The sequence below is a fragment of the Mustela nivalis genome (genome assembly GCF_964662115.1).
Source record: "Mustela nivalis genome assembly, chromosome: 6".
NCBI classification, from domain to species: domain Eukaryota; kingdom Metazoa; phylum Chordata; class Mammalia; order Carnivora; family Mustelidae; genus Mustela; species Mustela nivalis.
The window spans coordinates 153,908,973-153,922,914 of NC_139025.1; the positions used below are offsets into that span (position 1 = coordinate 153,908,973).

The following is a 13,942-nucleotide window of genomic DNA, read 5'->3' on the forward strand; positions in this document are numbered from 1 at the left end:
ATCTGAAGTGAGCAGGACGGCAGGGCGGTGGGAGAGATGGGGCCGGACCGCTCCTGCTGAATCCCAGCGGCCGGTGGGAGCCTCTCGGATTCCGGATGGTTTCCGCCAGGACCAAGTGGCGGGGGCCTCCGGGCAACAGCTGACTGGCTGTTGGGGGTTCGGGGGAGGTTTTCTGTGCCGCCCTCGGAGCGACCGCTGACCAGGAGGCCGGCATGAGGGAGGGTAGGGCAGGCCGCGAGGCCGGGACTCAGGTGGGCACGCACGCTCTGGGCAGGTGAGCGTGGTGGTGTCCCTGGTCACCATGCTGGCGCCATCGGCCTTCGACCTCATCGCCGCCCTGGAGATGTACCACCCGCGAACCACGCTGCGCTTCCAGCTAGCAAGGTGAGACCGCCCCGTGGGAGGTGCCCACGGTGGGACCCCTGTGCGTCCGCCGCCCCCCGCCCCCCGGGAACCCACACCCCTCGAGAGCCAGGCTTGCCCCGCTGCCCCCCAGACCTCGCACGGAGCTTCCCTCAGGATGCACCGCAGGGATGACAGGAAAGCAGGACGCGGCAGGAGAGAAGGGGAGAAGGAAGATGGACAGGGGTGGGGGGGAGAGGAGGGGTCGCAGGAGGGACCGGACAGCAGGTGGCGCTGGCGGGCCCACGGGATGGCCTGAAAGGGGCCCAGGGAAACCCGTCCACCAGCGGCGGTGGCCCTGTCCCTCACAACTTTATTTACAGAAACGGGGAAGGCTAGCGTTTGGCCTCGAGGCTGCCGTTGGCCCCTCCCTGAAATCCGACCGTCATTCCAAAAGCAGGAAAACAGGACTAGAAAGAGCCAGGGGTCTGCAGAAGGCCCTGCCCGGGGTGGCTCCGGGCTGAGACTCTGGTCAGCCCCAGCTGGGCTCCGCACCACCTTGACCTGCGGGAGAACGTCTTCCTCCTCTCCTCCCTCACCGGCAGACGCGGGAGGATCAGTTCTGCGACTTGTTCTGAGGGCGACCCAATCACACAGACTCCTCTCGACATTCTCGTCTAAAACTGGAGAAACGGAGGCGTCAAGAGACATGCCCCCGACGACTGAGGGCTCATTCTGAGCCAGACGTACTATTTTAGTTCCATTTAGTCCACCCACCGCTCGTGTCTCCTTCTGTCCAAGACAGTGAGGACCAGAGCAATGGGAGAGCTGGGCAGGGGGTGGTGGGGGGGGCAGCATCAGGGAGCATTTCTGAGCACACGCCCAGGGTTCAGGGACCCCGAATGCAGAGATGGGCAGGCCCCCGCTGGGTGTGCAGGGAGTCACGGGGAGAGCTGGGGCCGGCCGCAGCAGTGCCCCCGATGCCCTCTGCTCGCTCCCACACAGGTGTCTGCCCTGCCCCTGTGGAACGTCAGGACCTGTGGGCACCAGGGGCCACACAAAGCTTCACCTTGGAGTCTTGTCCTTGGGATAAAGCTGCTCTCTCGTTGTCCTCCACCTGTATTGGTTTCTTGACTCCCTAAGTTTGCACTTAGTGTCCGTGGGGGGCTGTTGGTGAACCTGCGCTGTCCGTTCCCACCTCACTGTCCCAGACATGTTTCTAGTAAGATGCAAGTTACGTCCTGGGAAACTCTGGGATGCTTCCAAAGCCTCGGGGAGATGGTAGCAAGTCTTGGCCCGCTGGCTAGCGGCTCCCACCGGCTCACAGCTGTCCGCAGCCCCCCTGCCCGCTCAGCCTGCATTTCAGAAGCAGACTCCGAGATCCTGGAATTGTGTCTGCCTCTTGCAAACTGTGCAGACCTGAGAGGCTGCCCTGCGCGCCCCCTGCCCCCATGTTTCAATCTCGTCCGTCCACGGGGGTTGTCATCACGTGTGCCTCCCAGAGCCGTGAGGGTCAAATGAGATCCTGCTTGGAAAATCACTTCTGCCACCGGAAATCAAGGGGAGAGCCGAGGCTGCTGCCGCGGTGCCCGGCATCCTCAGCAAACCCTTTTGCTCTGACAAAGTGATTTGAAAATGCTGAGCCAAGCATGGACTGCAGCAGGATCTTGGGGGAAAACTAGAACGGGGTGTCCAGACCCCATCCAGCCTGAGGGTAACAGAACGGGTTCTGGGATCCTGTATTTTTTAAATGCCACCCCCCGCCATGATTCTGAAGGAAACCAAGTGTGGTGGCCACTGGCTTAGCAGGACCCTGAGAGTCCCCCCGACGGGTGGCACATGTGTCCCCCAGGACTCTCCTACGTGGTCTTGTCTCTCCAAGCGGGCTTGTGCTTTCAGGGTCCTGGTGCTGTACCTGGGGAACCTCTACAGCCTGATCATCGCGCTCCTGGACAAAGTCAACAGCATGAGCCCCGAGGTGAGCGCTCCCCAGCCCGGCGGCCACACACGAGGGCACGCGTGCACGCACCTACACCCACACAGGTACATGCACGTTCACATGCACACACGTGCACACGCATACACTCCAGGGCCAGCCTTGTGGGCGTCCTCACGGCTCATAATCATGCTCCACACATCACGTTCCAAACTCAACTCAGCTGCAGTGGTCTCGACGTGAGGAGAGGAGTGTCAGCCCCGCTTCCAAGGTAAAGAAACCAAGGCTGGGGTTTAGGGTGAGTGAGTGACCCTGCTGGGATGAGAACCGGGGTGGGGGGGTCTCCGGAGTCCAGCGGTGGGTGAGGCACCGCTCCGTTCCCAGCAGCACCAGGGGGACAAAGTGTCCGCAGTGGTCACCGGTGATCCGAGGACAGGAGGCAGGCTGTGGGAGTCTTTTAGCAAACTGGGAGAAAATGAGAGCCGGTGGGCAACAGCTCGGAGTGGATCCCCCATCCCACCCCGCAGGGGTTTCGGCTCCCATCCTAGGGAAAAGCGCCCGGCCTGTGAGCGCATCCCACGCGGCGGGGGCGGGGCAGGGAGGGAGGAGTCGGGGGTTCCCAGGGGTCTCGGTCCACGCCGCTCTGCGCCCGAACGTCCCATCCCAGAGGCTCACAGGGCAGAAGAGGGGGTGCACAGGGCAGTTTTGTATCCGGATGTCGCACGGCTGGGTCTCACCGCCACCCCCTGGCAGAACCCCCGGCAGTGGTTCTCCTCCACCGGGCTGAGCTTCAGCCTCTGCGTTTGTAACGAGGGATGATGGGTCGGACCCGAGGCACTTGTAGGGACGAGGAGAACCAGCAGGTGTTAACCTAGTGTCCCCGACACTCACTCGGGATCAACAAATGCTGTCCATTAGGACCCTGTGTTCATGGTCAGAGACAGCTGCAAAGTGACCCTCCGCCGAGTGGAGACAGAAAGATCCAGTGAGCACGACAGAAAGGGGTAGAGAGAGGTTGCTCCCAAGCAAGGCAGAGGTGCCCTAGGTGGCTGTAAAGTTTGCGAATATGTGGACAGCCTTTTTTCCTTTCTCCGTCCCCCCATAGGAAGCTGGCACCCCAAATAACACGAGCCGCTGGACAGATCTCATCACCTTCTCTGCCACCAGGACGGCCCCTGAAGAAGAGACATGGTCCACACCCGGGCCGGGGCTCCCGAGACACAGCACGTGGGCCCCGGAAGAGACCAGTATTCCAGCTCCCACCTTGCCCTTCTCCGAGGCCAACAAGACCAGCGTCTACACCCAGCGTCCGCAAGACCAGTGCTGGGAGACCTACGTCGGGCAGGTGGGTCCCTTTTCTGCCTTACAAGGCCCTTCCCATCATCCTTAATTCGGGAAGGTCGTCATCTCTGTTTTGTAGAAAAGGAAGATAATATCCCGTAACGGTTTATGGTTTCCCCAGATGAAGAGTGACCGTCGGCACAAGGGCCCGCACAGTGTGAACGACATGTTGGCCCTGGTTTTTGTTTTGTTTTGTTTTGTTTTATTTATTTATTTATTTGGGGCCGGGTAGGCGGGAACAAGCGGGGACAGAGGCCAAGCCAGGGGGAGAGAATCCCAAGCAGACTGTGCTGAGCAGGGAGCCCGATGTGGGGCTTGATCCCGGGACCCTGAGATCACGACCTGAGCAGAAATCAAGAGTCAGACGCTCACCCGACTGAGCGCCCCAGGGACCCCTGCCGGCCCTGTTTTAAGAGCTTAGTCCTCATGAGAATCTGAGCATCCTCCTCACAGGCACAAATGGGGAAACTGAGGCACAAACGGGGACGTGAGGACACAGACGGGAGCACAAGGAAGGTCTGAGCCCAGGCACCTGCTCCAGACCCTGTGTCTGAGCGGCTCTGCCTTCCGCCTTCCACATGGGATCTCGTACAGAGAATCTCTGCCCCTGAACTGGAACCACTGACCCCGCGTGGTCTCCGGTGGCTCGGGGTCTCTCCTGGTTTTGTGTAAAGTTGGCCTCAGACATCAAAATTCAGTTCAAATTAACAAATATTTACTGAGCCCCCGTGATGTGCCAGACGTGAAGACGCTGCGGGTGAGACCGTGGAATTGGCAGAGGAGGGGCCCCGCAGGAAGTGGGGGGGGGGGCGGTGGCGAGCGGGACGTGGGGGCACTGAGGCTGCTGTGTGTCCAGGAGATGCTGAAGCTCTCCATCATCGACATGCTGTTCACCGTGGCCAGCACGCTGCTCATAGACTTCTTCCGAGGACTCTTCGTCCGGCACTTGAGCGACTACTGGTGTTGGGACCTGGAAAGCAAGTTTGTGAGTGAGATGCGGAGGTCCCCCACCACCCCGGGGGACCTTCAGACGGCTGGACCCCCTCCCCCTTTGCTGACACAGCTGAAACTCAGGCGGGAGCGGGGGAGGGGGCACAGAGCTGAGTCTTCTCGTTCTGACCCTGCGTCCTGGGGCGATCTCTCCGTGGCTGTGGGAGCAAAGGGTCCTCTGCCTGGGACGATCAGCACCTGGTTTGTGCAAAGAACCCCGGACCCTTTCTTTGATGCGGTTCATTTTCTCTTGTAGCCTGAATACGGGGAATTCAAAATAGCCGAGAACGTGTTACATTTAGTCTACAACCAGGGAATGATCTGGTAGGTACCGAAGCTGCTTCTTACCTCAGCTTGCGTCTCATCTGGGCTAAGATTTTGATTTACTTGGTCTGGACGGGACATGCCTGTAGTCAAGCCATAAGAATTAGGGAGGACGTACACCGTTCCTAAGGAACCCATTTGCTTGCATGATAATTTAGTAATGGCTTTCCGAGCATTTTGAGGAAAGGAACAATGAAAGAAATAATCTGGCTTTAAGCCACTATAGGTCATATCCACCCCCCAACCAAAAAAAAAAAAAAAAAAAAAAATCTGCACAGGAATCATTCAAATAACCATTCTGAGTAAGAATCATTCAGAAGCTTCTAAGCTTAGACCCTCCCCGGAAGTTTATTCGAACGATTCCTATTAGAGGCACGTCCCGTCTATGGTTATCATTGTTCTATTTTATTATGAATTATTATGAATTTGTTAATTTCCTACTGTGCCTAAGTTACACACACAACGTTATCATAGGCACGTAGGTGTGCACAGGGAGAAGCAGCTTTGGCTCTGTTTTTCTGGGCATCCCCCCGGGGTCTTGGGACAAACCCCGTAGAAAAGGGGGCACTGTTGTACCATTTTGTAAACGCAAAAAAATGCCAAGATCCTCTTCGGATTTCTTTCCACTAGCGAGAACAGGGAGGAGGTCAGTCTGCCGTGAGCGGGTTGGCCTAGGCGGACTCTCAGACGGGCTGGGGCGGGGGAGACGCAGGGGCGGAGGGAGAGACGAGCTCGGGGTGCGCAGGTGCACACGGGGTGCCGGGCAAGGGGACCCCGGCTGGAGAGCTGGGGCCGCACACCTGTCTGGGGCTTCTCTAGCTCTTCAGGCCTAGGGAGGGAACCCCAGAGTCGCAGACGCACGGTGGCGGGAGGAGGCCGGACGCTAACCCGCCTCCCTCTGCGGCTGTAGGATGGGGGCCTTCTTCTCCCCCTGCCTCCCGGCGTTCAACGTCCTCAAGCTGATCGGCCTCATGTACCTGCGGAGCTGGGCTGTGCTGACCTGCAACGTGCCGCACCAGCAAGTGTTCCGGGCCTCCAGGTAGCGGGGACCCCGTCCGCCCCGCCCAGGGGACCTAGGCCATGTGCACCCTCCTCGCCGGCCAGGCGGGTTCCGGCACGGGGCTCTCCCAGTGGCCTGCCCCCCCCCATGGTATCCCTTCCGGAAGCCACGCCAGTGCCCACCCTCGGATCCAATCATGACTCCCCTTTCTTTTTTTTTTTTTTTCCCAACTTTTTACTGGTTTAATAACCATTTAGAAAATGCACGAGGCATGAACGTCCATCAGAATATTCACAAACCAAAGATTGTAACCAGCGTCCAGATCAAGACATGAAGCAAGAATAAGCCCCAGAGGCCCCCCTTGGCTCAATTCCACGAGCTACCAATTCCCTTTTTTTTTTTTTTTTAATATTTTATTTATTTATTTGACAGAGAGAGATCACAAGTAGACAGAGAGGCAGGCAGAGAGAGAGAGGGAAGCAGGCTCCCTGCTGAGCAGAGAGCCCGACGTGGGACTCGATCCCAGGACCCTGAGACCATGACCCGAGCCGAAGGCAGTGGCTTAACCCACTGAGCCACCCAGGCGCCCCCAATTCCCTTTTTTTAAAAAAAGATTTTTAAGCTTTTTTTTTTTTAATTTTATTTATTTATTTTGACAGAGAGAGAGAGAGAGAGAGTGCACAAGCAGGCAGAGGGAGAAGCAGCCCCCCCCCCAGCAGGGAGCCAGATGCGGGGCTCGATCCCACGACCCCGGCATCATGAGAGCCCAAGGCAGACCCTTCACTGACGGAGCCCCACAGGCGCCCCGGAAGAGATTTTTAAACTATAGTAGTATACAGTATACAATTCTACATTTAAAAAGTTGAATCATAATAAAATAGACCTTTTTATGCAAAACTAAAAGCTGCCAAGATGACTCATGGAGGAAACTAGGAAGATTAAGGATCTTGGAAATAGACGGGAAAGAGAAACATCTCCCCAAAGCCTTCAGCTTTACAGTGTTTTACAAACAAGTTTCTCAAATTTCTAAGTAACCGTTATTTCTGATCTTCACAAGCAGTTTTTTAAAGCCCAGAAAGGGAGGTGGGGAGAATCGAAATGGGATTGAGACTATTAAAAAACGAGGCTATTAAATTAAAATTTGATTGAGACTATGAAAGAATAAGACTATTAAAAAATCAACTTTGAATGAGGACTGCCTCCTAACCTATGTGCCCATGCTACTATCCTATACAAATCACTCCTAAAAACACCACAGATTTATTGTCTCACAATGCTGTTTCATCTATCAGGTTTGGAATTTAACTCTTCGTAACCACCTGGCCCTCACTCTTGAGGACCGAGGACCACCCCGATGTAAACGTAGCTTTCCAAAAGATGCTCTTTGCAGGGCACGTGACACACTGAGTAAGAGATTGTTAAAGTATGGCTTTCCCTGAAGAATAAAATAGTTCAAATTTATACTCGTTCCAAAAAAAGTCTACAGCTTCTTTCCCATAATTGTAGAAATCTAGCAAGGGTTTCTTCCTTCCTTCCTTCCTTTCTTTCTTTTTGCTTTCTCTTTTTCTTTCCTTCTTTTTCTTTCTTTCTTATTTTCAGAAGTTCTGAGTATCTAGCTAAAGCAGCCAGGTCTGTCTTCTCAAAGATCACAGAGTCATGACCAACTTCTAAAGGTATTAACGGTCCGAGGTTCTTTCCCATACTTAAATGCCGGCACGCACACTCTGGGCTCTTACATCCCAAGCTTCTCCGCCTCAGCGTTCTGTTGGGGAGACTCAGCTAATGAAGGAAGACCCCCCAGGGTCCGTATCTGCGCCCCTCCTGGTGGGTGCATGGGTCGCTCGCTATCACAGATAGCGCTGCCTTGACCACGCTCCTCAGCGTCTCTGCTGGGAACACACTTGGGGTACAGCTGCCGGCTCGGGGCATGCATGTGCTCAACTCCCCACACAGGCCCAGAAAGGTCCTCAGAGTGGTCACACCTTTTGTCCCCTCTCTCAGCATCCTGGGAGCGTCTCGGATGTCCCACAACCTTGTCAGCACTTGTTCTTTTCTGTGTTTTCCTTTGAGCCACTCTGGTGAACTTGTAACACAGTTTGAACACGTTGGCTAGAGCCCCGTTGTTTTCTTTGGATGTAAGAGCTACTTAGGCGGCTTTACACTGGTGGCTTTCAAACTTCGGACCATGAACTGCCTACGTGACAATGTATCTGGTGACCAGGACACACATTCAGGCATACACTCGTACATATATGTATATTTATATGTTTTTATATGTATCACACATACATGCGTGCATATATTTTATGTGTACACACACACACACACACACACACGAATCCGGATAACTGTGGATACACACCCTGTCCATGTACACACTATGTGTGCCCACCTACCGCGCTCCTCATACTTACACGTATGTGTAGGACACAGAGAAAGGTTTCACAAATGAACAATCAGTGTTCACCTGCTTACTCCTTTGCACGAGCTCTGATATTTTCTATTCGCTTCTAGGCCAGTCTCTTTCACTAAAGAGAGAGAGACACAGAGCAGCAAAGGGCGCTAGCTGACCATCTCTACGCTGACCGCTCGTGTCCTCTTTCCAGAGCCGTGTGCAGGGCCTCGCACACTGAACCGACCAGAGCCGCCCTCGGGGACGCCCCGCGGGAGCTGAGCTCCCTGATACCAGCGTAGCGCTCAGGGCCCAGGGCTTAATCAGGCAGAACAGTCACCCTGAGCAGCCAGGACCAGAAAGGATAAGAAACTGGGCACAAGCCACATCCCAGTGTGAGAGCCAGGAGTCGCCCCAGAGGACCCTAACTGTCCTTAGACAGAGGAGGCAAGTTCAAGGCTGGGAACACGACGGGGCAACCATCAGGCAGGGACGCAGGTGGACGGAGGAAAGGCGCTAAGATTTTTCGATGAGTCGAGCTCATTCGGGGACGACCGAGGGCCTGCCACTCTCTCGGTTTGAGGGGGCAGGTGCTTGTCCAGCGCGGAGCAGAGGACCGGGCAGGGCTGGACCGCCTACGAAGTCCCTCTGGGCGCCCAGTTCTAGTTCGCGAAGCTCCCCACGACCTCATGACAGACCCTCTGTAGGTAACTGCCGGAGGAGCTCTCTGTGTATAGTCAGAGCTACGGCTCCGGGGTCGGTCCTCCGGACAGGTGGGTCCTCGACCACGGGCCACGGGAGGGACTCAGCCCGCGGCGGTTCCTCTGCAGATCCAACAACTTCTACCTGGCGATGCTCCTGTTCATGCTCTTCCTCTGCATGTTGCCGACCGTCTTTGCGATCGTGCGCTACAAGCCGTCCCTGAGCTGCGGGCCCTTCAGGTAAGTTATTTTGGAGCCTTCTGCTCCTCCTGGAGCGACGGCCAGCTCTAGGGGAAGGGCCCCTGCACGCAGATGAACTCTCCTCCCGACCGACAGAATGCGTCCGCAGCAGAGAAAGCTCTCGAACCCACAGACCAGGGCTCCTGCCTCGAGAGCAGGCGGCCGTCAGAGAGGCGCGCCTCGGGGTTCATCTTGCAAAGCTGGAGCTCCACGAAAAGCAGCAGGGGCTGGGGCAGAGCTCCTGGGCTGCGGAGAAATTCCGGCTGGGCACCGTTTCCCTTCCAGAACTCGGGAAGCTTTTATTAAAAGATAACCTAGGTCGCTTTTGATACATTATTTCTCAAATGGCATCAAGGCAGCGAGTTCTAGACTCTCTCCTCCTAGCGTTTGCTTCAGGTCAGTTTCAAAACTACATACGACATTGGGAGGCTGGGTTTTATACAGCCTCAAACTCACGCACACGCGCACACACCGGGATCACGGACGCCCCCGTTAAACCTGGTGTTAATCGGACAATCAGCTCCTAGAAGACCTTCTTAGGGGCCTTACGTATCCTTCCCGTGGGGGTGGGAGGGTGCCCTGCCTCTGCACCTGACCTTGAGGGCTGGACCTCCAGCCCCGTGGCTGTTTGGTGACGGCTTTGCGGCACCCTCCCGCCTAGAGCGATCCAGTCTGGGTTTTGCCTTTCTCACAGCGGACAGGAGAAAATGTACGACATCGTGTCAGAAACGATCGAGGACTTCCCCGCGTGGTTTGGCTCCGTGGTGGGCTATGTCAGCAGTCCTGTGGTTATCTTGCCCGCCGTGCTCCTGCTTTTGTGAGTACCACCGACGGCCTCCTGGCCTGCTCCGGCCAACAGAGGAGCACGGCTTTCCAGTCATTCCAGAAAACCAACGAGCTCATCGCAAAGTCCCGTACACAGCCTCATGATACAGGCAGGGACTGGATCACACAGGAGCCAGGGAGGTTTGGGGTCCTGATTCGTCAGCTGCGTGTGGGCGATCGCTGGGACCACGGTGATGGGGCTGCGTATCATTACCATTGTACTATCTGACTGAAACTAAAATAATCTCCAGAAGGGGTTTCACAAAGCAGCTGGGTAGCTTCTGCTTGTTTTTGACTGAGAAGAAACACAGCAGAGAGCAGGTCCAGCACTCCTAGTGCGATGCTCTGTAAAACCTCTCCCCCTGTCCCCACCTTGGCCGTGTCCGTATGACCCTGCAGAAGTCCAGGTGAGGGGATGTCACTGGGGAAACCAAGAAGCTTTCCTTCTAGAGCAGCACTCTCCTGATGCTGGCCAGCTTGAGCACTCGCTCATACCTCCCTCCCCGGCAGCAGCGTGGGAGGTGGTGGGGACCCCTGGCTCCTGCCCGCCAGCCTGGCAGGGAGCGTGCCCTGAGCCCCAACCCCGGGGAAGGGGCTCACTCTTGGCCCGTGCTCTCTTCCAGCATGCTCATCTACTACCTCCAGAGCATCGCAAGGTCCTTAAAACTCAGCAACCAGCAGCTCCGAATGCAGATCCAAAACGCAAGTATCACACCATCTTTGCTTTGTCCCGTGTGAGGGCCACACGGCAGGTCTGGCCAGCAAGGGAATGCAGGTGAGGTCCCGTTTTCAAATCACTGGCCGTACCCAGGGAACATAAGGCCATGCCTGCCCCAGGCTCCCCAGAGTTATTTCTAAGAACACCCAAGGACATCTCCCATCTACCCAGGAACTAGCGGAGTCCAGCTTTTCCTGCCCCAGGACCCTTGCTGATGCCCTGAGCACTTTGGTGCCCTCTTGTGGCTGCACCAAGGCTTTAGGGCGTGGCAGGCAGGGGGAAAAGTGGGCTTCCCAGGCCTGTGTCAACCTGGACATCTGAGCCCACTCTGCTTGGACCCAAAGACACACCTTTCTCATGGCTTAGACTCTAGTAATCATTATCTTATCTCTCATCTGGGACTTGGCTCTCCAAACAGTCAGAGGGAGACCGACAGGTCCAGTCTCTGCATACCGCAGGGGGCCCCTCCACCTCACCCCAGGCCAGGACGGGGACAAGGGAGGCACCTGTCCTCGGGCTCGCACTGACCCTGCCCCACATGCCTGAGAGTGGGTGCGACCCTTTTCTCACCCCAGTCCCAGAACCCCGTGCAAGAAGAGATGCCTTTTTCAGTTCTTGTAAACATAGCTCCATGAATAATCAATTCACATAAAGAAACAGTTCCAGAAGCAATCAGAGAAGAAATGAATTTGGAGCTGCGAAGGGCATTTTTGGGGAAACATACATTTCCTACGTTGTCGATCTATACTTTCTCTTTTGTGTCACAAAGTTTCGGCAGAGTCTAAGCATGGTCTGAAAACAAACCTTGCAAACAAACAAAAACTTCCTAGGTAAAACGTCAGCTCTGGGTTTGAGCATTTACTTATTCAAGTAGCAGGTCCAAGTCCGGAGTACGCCGTCCCCAAGTGACAGCAGGTGTAGTAGGGTCATGGCCTACGACAGGAGGGATGACATAATGCCCCTCCCTGCTCTCCACCCAAGATTAGTATTATCATGTCTTCCTGCTAAACCCAAAACAAACGTACACTTATCATTTGTATTTTAGGCCAGATCTGAAGATAAGAAGAAGGCTGCCCAAATGGTAGAAGGTAAGTATAAGCGAAGACGTCAGGTGTCTCGGTCATGCCTGTGTTTAAAACTGCGGCAGCTTACGGTACACCACCAATGGCGAACCGTGGTTGTCACAGTTAACCAGGCACAATAAAATAAAGTCTACGGTTATAAATATTGGTTTAAATGGACAAGTTTTACATCATATTCAGGCCTGTGAATAACACCAAAACATGTCTGAACAGAGAAGGAAGTTTTGAGGTAGGGGAGAAAAAGAAACCCCCAAATCTGGAGAAAACCCCCAAGAACACCCTTGCTCACTTTTGTCTACTTCTCAGTGGCCGTTTCTTCCTGGCAAGACCCCTTCCCCAGGTCTCTACCCCAGGGTCCAGCCTCCGGAGGGCACGCCCCTCGGGTCCCCTCCGGCAGGGCAATGCCTGATGGACACCCCAGCCACCCACACAGCGGGCACACAGCGGGCACACCTGCTCTGCCCGATTCCCCAGCAGCTCCTGGAGAAACTCGCTCCCACCCAGGCTCCTTGAGGGAAGAGGAAAGAGCCTCGTGGAGAAAGAAGGAAAATGGGCTCGTGTGGCCAGAAGGGAGGCAAGCGGGCAGGGATAGCTCGAGGGAAACTGCCCCTCCCTGGGGGCCACTCCGAGACCACGTCATATACGGACTGCCTCATTTTATGAGCTAATGGGAAGGGGGGCGTGGGGGGAGGCCTGCGTTGGAGCCACACAGACCAAGGGTTGGGTTTGCCCCACCCCCTAGCAGGAAGGCAGCCTCCGCACAGAAAGGGACTAGAGCTCATGCCATCAAACCCCACTGAGAGTCATAGGACATAGTCAAGTTCAGCTCATGTTGTCTTCAAACCCAAGCGTCTCCGGGACCTCTCTCGGGATGGCAGGACCATTGTCCGATGGTACTTACCTTAATTCGGTCTACATGTCCTCTCGGAATGCTCTGTGAACCTCTTCCAAAAATAATTGCAATTGTCCCATCGGCTTTAATAGATACCATCAGAGCCCCAAAGCTGGGCAACGACCCACTTTCTCTCTAGGGGGCATTCAATGGTGCATGTGTAAAGTCTCAGGGTTCATGTGAGTCCACGCTGCCTTCCTGTTCCAACTGACCGTGAAGAAATGATTTGAGTGGCCGAATGCTCGTTGCCGGTGGAAGGGGCGTCTCTGCAAAGCTCGCGTGATTGTTTGCAGACCCAGCAGCTGGACGTCCGCCCGCGCCGACCGCCCGGTCAGCTTGAGCGTGTCACCCCCTCTTCTCCCACCCCACCTTCTCCCTGCAGCCCGGATCCAAACCCAAGAGGAAAGCATCAGGAGGCTTCCGAAGGAGAGTGACCTCAGCCTCCAGCTGTCCTCGGCTCACTCGGTGACGCCCCAAAGCAACGGCATCCTGGTCAACGCAGGCTCCTCCAGCAGCAGGAGTGGCAGGATGGAGACCGGCACCCCGGGCACACCCCCGAGTCCCCGGCCAGGCCTCAGGAGCCCCAGCTCGCCTCTTCCTGGCACCTTCAAGCCCAGGCCGGAGCAGGACCCTAACAGGTGAGCCGACCCTCAGCAAAGCAGAAAACCCGCCTCCCTGGCCGGGACACCTGTCGTGGAGGGCCCAGGGCCATAGAGCTCAGGATAAAGAGCCCTTAGGGATTTGAGGGCCTCGGCAGTTTCGGGGGGGCGGGGCCATCGAATTCCGATTCTGCCAGAAGGGCCCCGGGGCCAGCTGCTCCTGAGAAGAAATGAGGGGACAGAGCGGGTCCAAGTCCAATGGGGCAGTGCTTCCTAGGCCTTCTGCCAGATAACCTCCGGGCAAACATTCCTGCCCACCTAGGGTGGGTATTTCTATAGCCCAAGGGGGGAGGGGAATGCCTTTTGTAATTGTTTTGTCTTTTATTTTTTAACTTCACAATGGCCGTATTATTGCCAAGATCTTTTATATTTTATATATTTTATTTTATTTTATATATTTTATTTTATATATTTATATATTTTATATATTTATTTTATATATTTTATTATATTTTATATATTTATATTTTATATTTTAATTCTAGACTGTCCGAGTTAAC

At 55.3% G+C, this 13,942-nt stretch overlaps 1 protein-coding gene across 1 annotated transcript in view; it reads left to right on the forward strand.

Moving 5' to 3' along the window:
* TMC3 (transmembrane channel like 3) overlaps nucleotides 1-13,942 on the forward strand; it is a 37,244-nt gene that overhangs the window by 19,112 nt on the left and 4,190 nt on the right. The window contains exons 11-21 of the mRNA XM_082736225.1: nucleotides 275-384; nucleotides 2,242-2,320; nucleotides 3,384-3,623; nucleotides 4,476-4,604; nucleotides 4,866-4,933; nucleotides 5,844-5,972; nucleotides 9,156-9,266; nucleotides 9,961-10,083; nucleotides 10,715-10,793; nucleotides 11,855-11,897; nucleotides 13,166-13,421. Of these exons, the coding sequence (XP_082592351.1) occupies nucleotides 275-384; nucleotides 2,242-2,320; nucleotides 3,384-3,623; nucleotides 4,476-4,604; nucleotides 4,866-4,933; nucleotides 5,844-5,972; nucleotides 9,156-9,266; nucleotides 9,961-10,083; nucleotides 10,715-10,793; nucleotides 11,855-11,897; nucleotides 13,166-13,421 (1,367 nt within the window). The remainder of the gene's footprint in view (nucleotides 1-274; nucleotides 385-2,241; nucleotides 2,321-3,383; nucleotides 3,624-4,475; nucleotides 4,605-4,865; nucleotides 4,934-5,843; nucleotides 5,973-9,155; nucleotides 9,267-9,960; nucleotides 10,084-10,714; nucleotides 10,794-11,854; nucleotides 11,898-13,165; nucleotides 13,422-13,942) is intronic.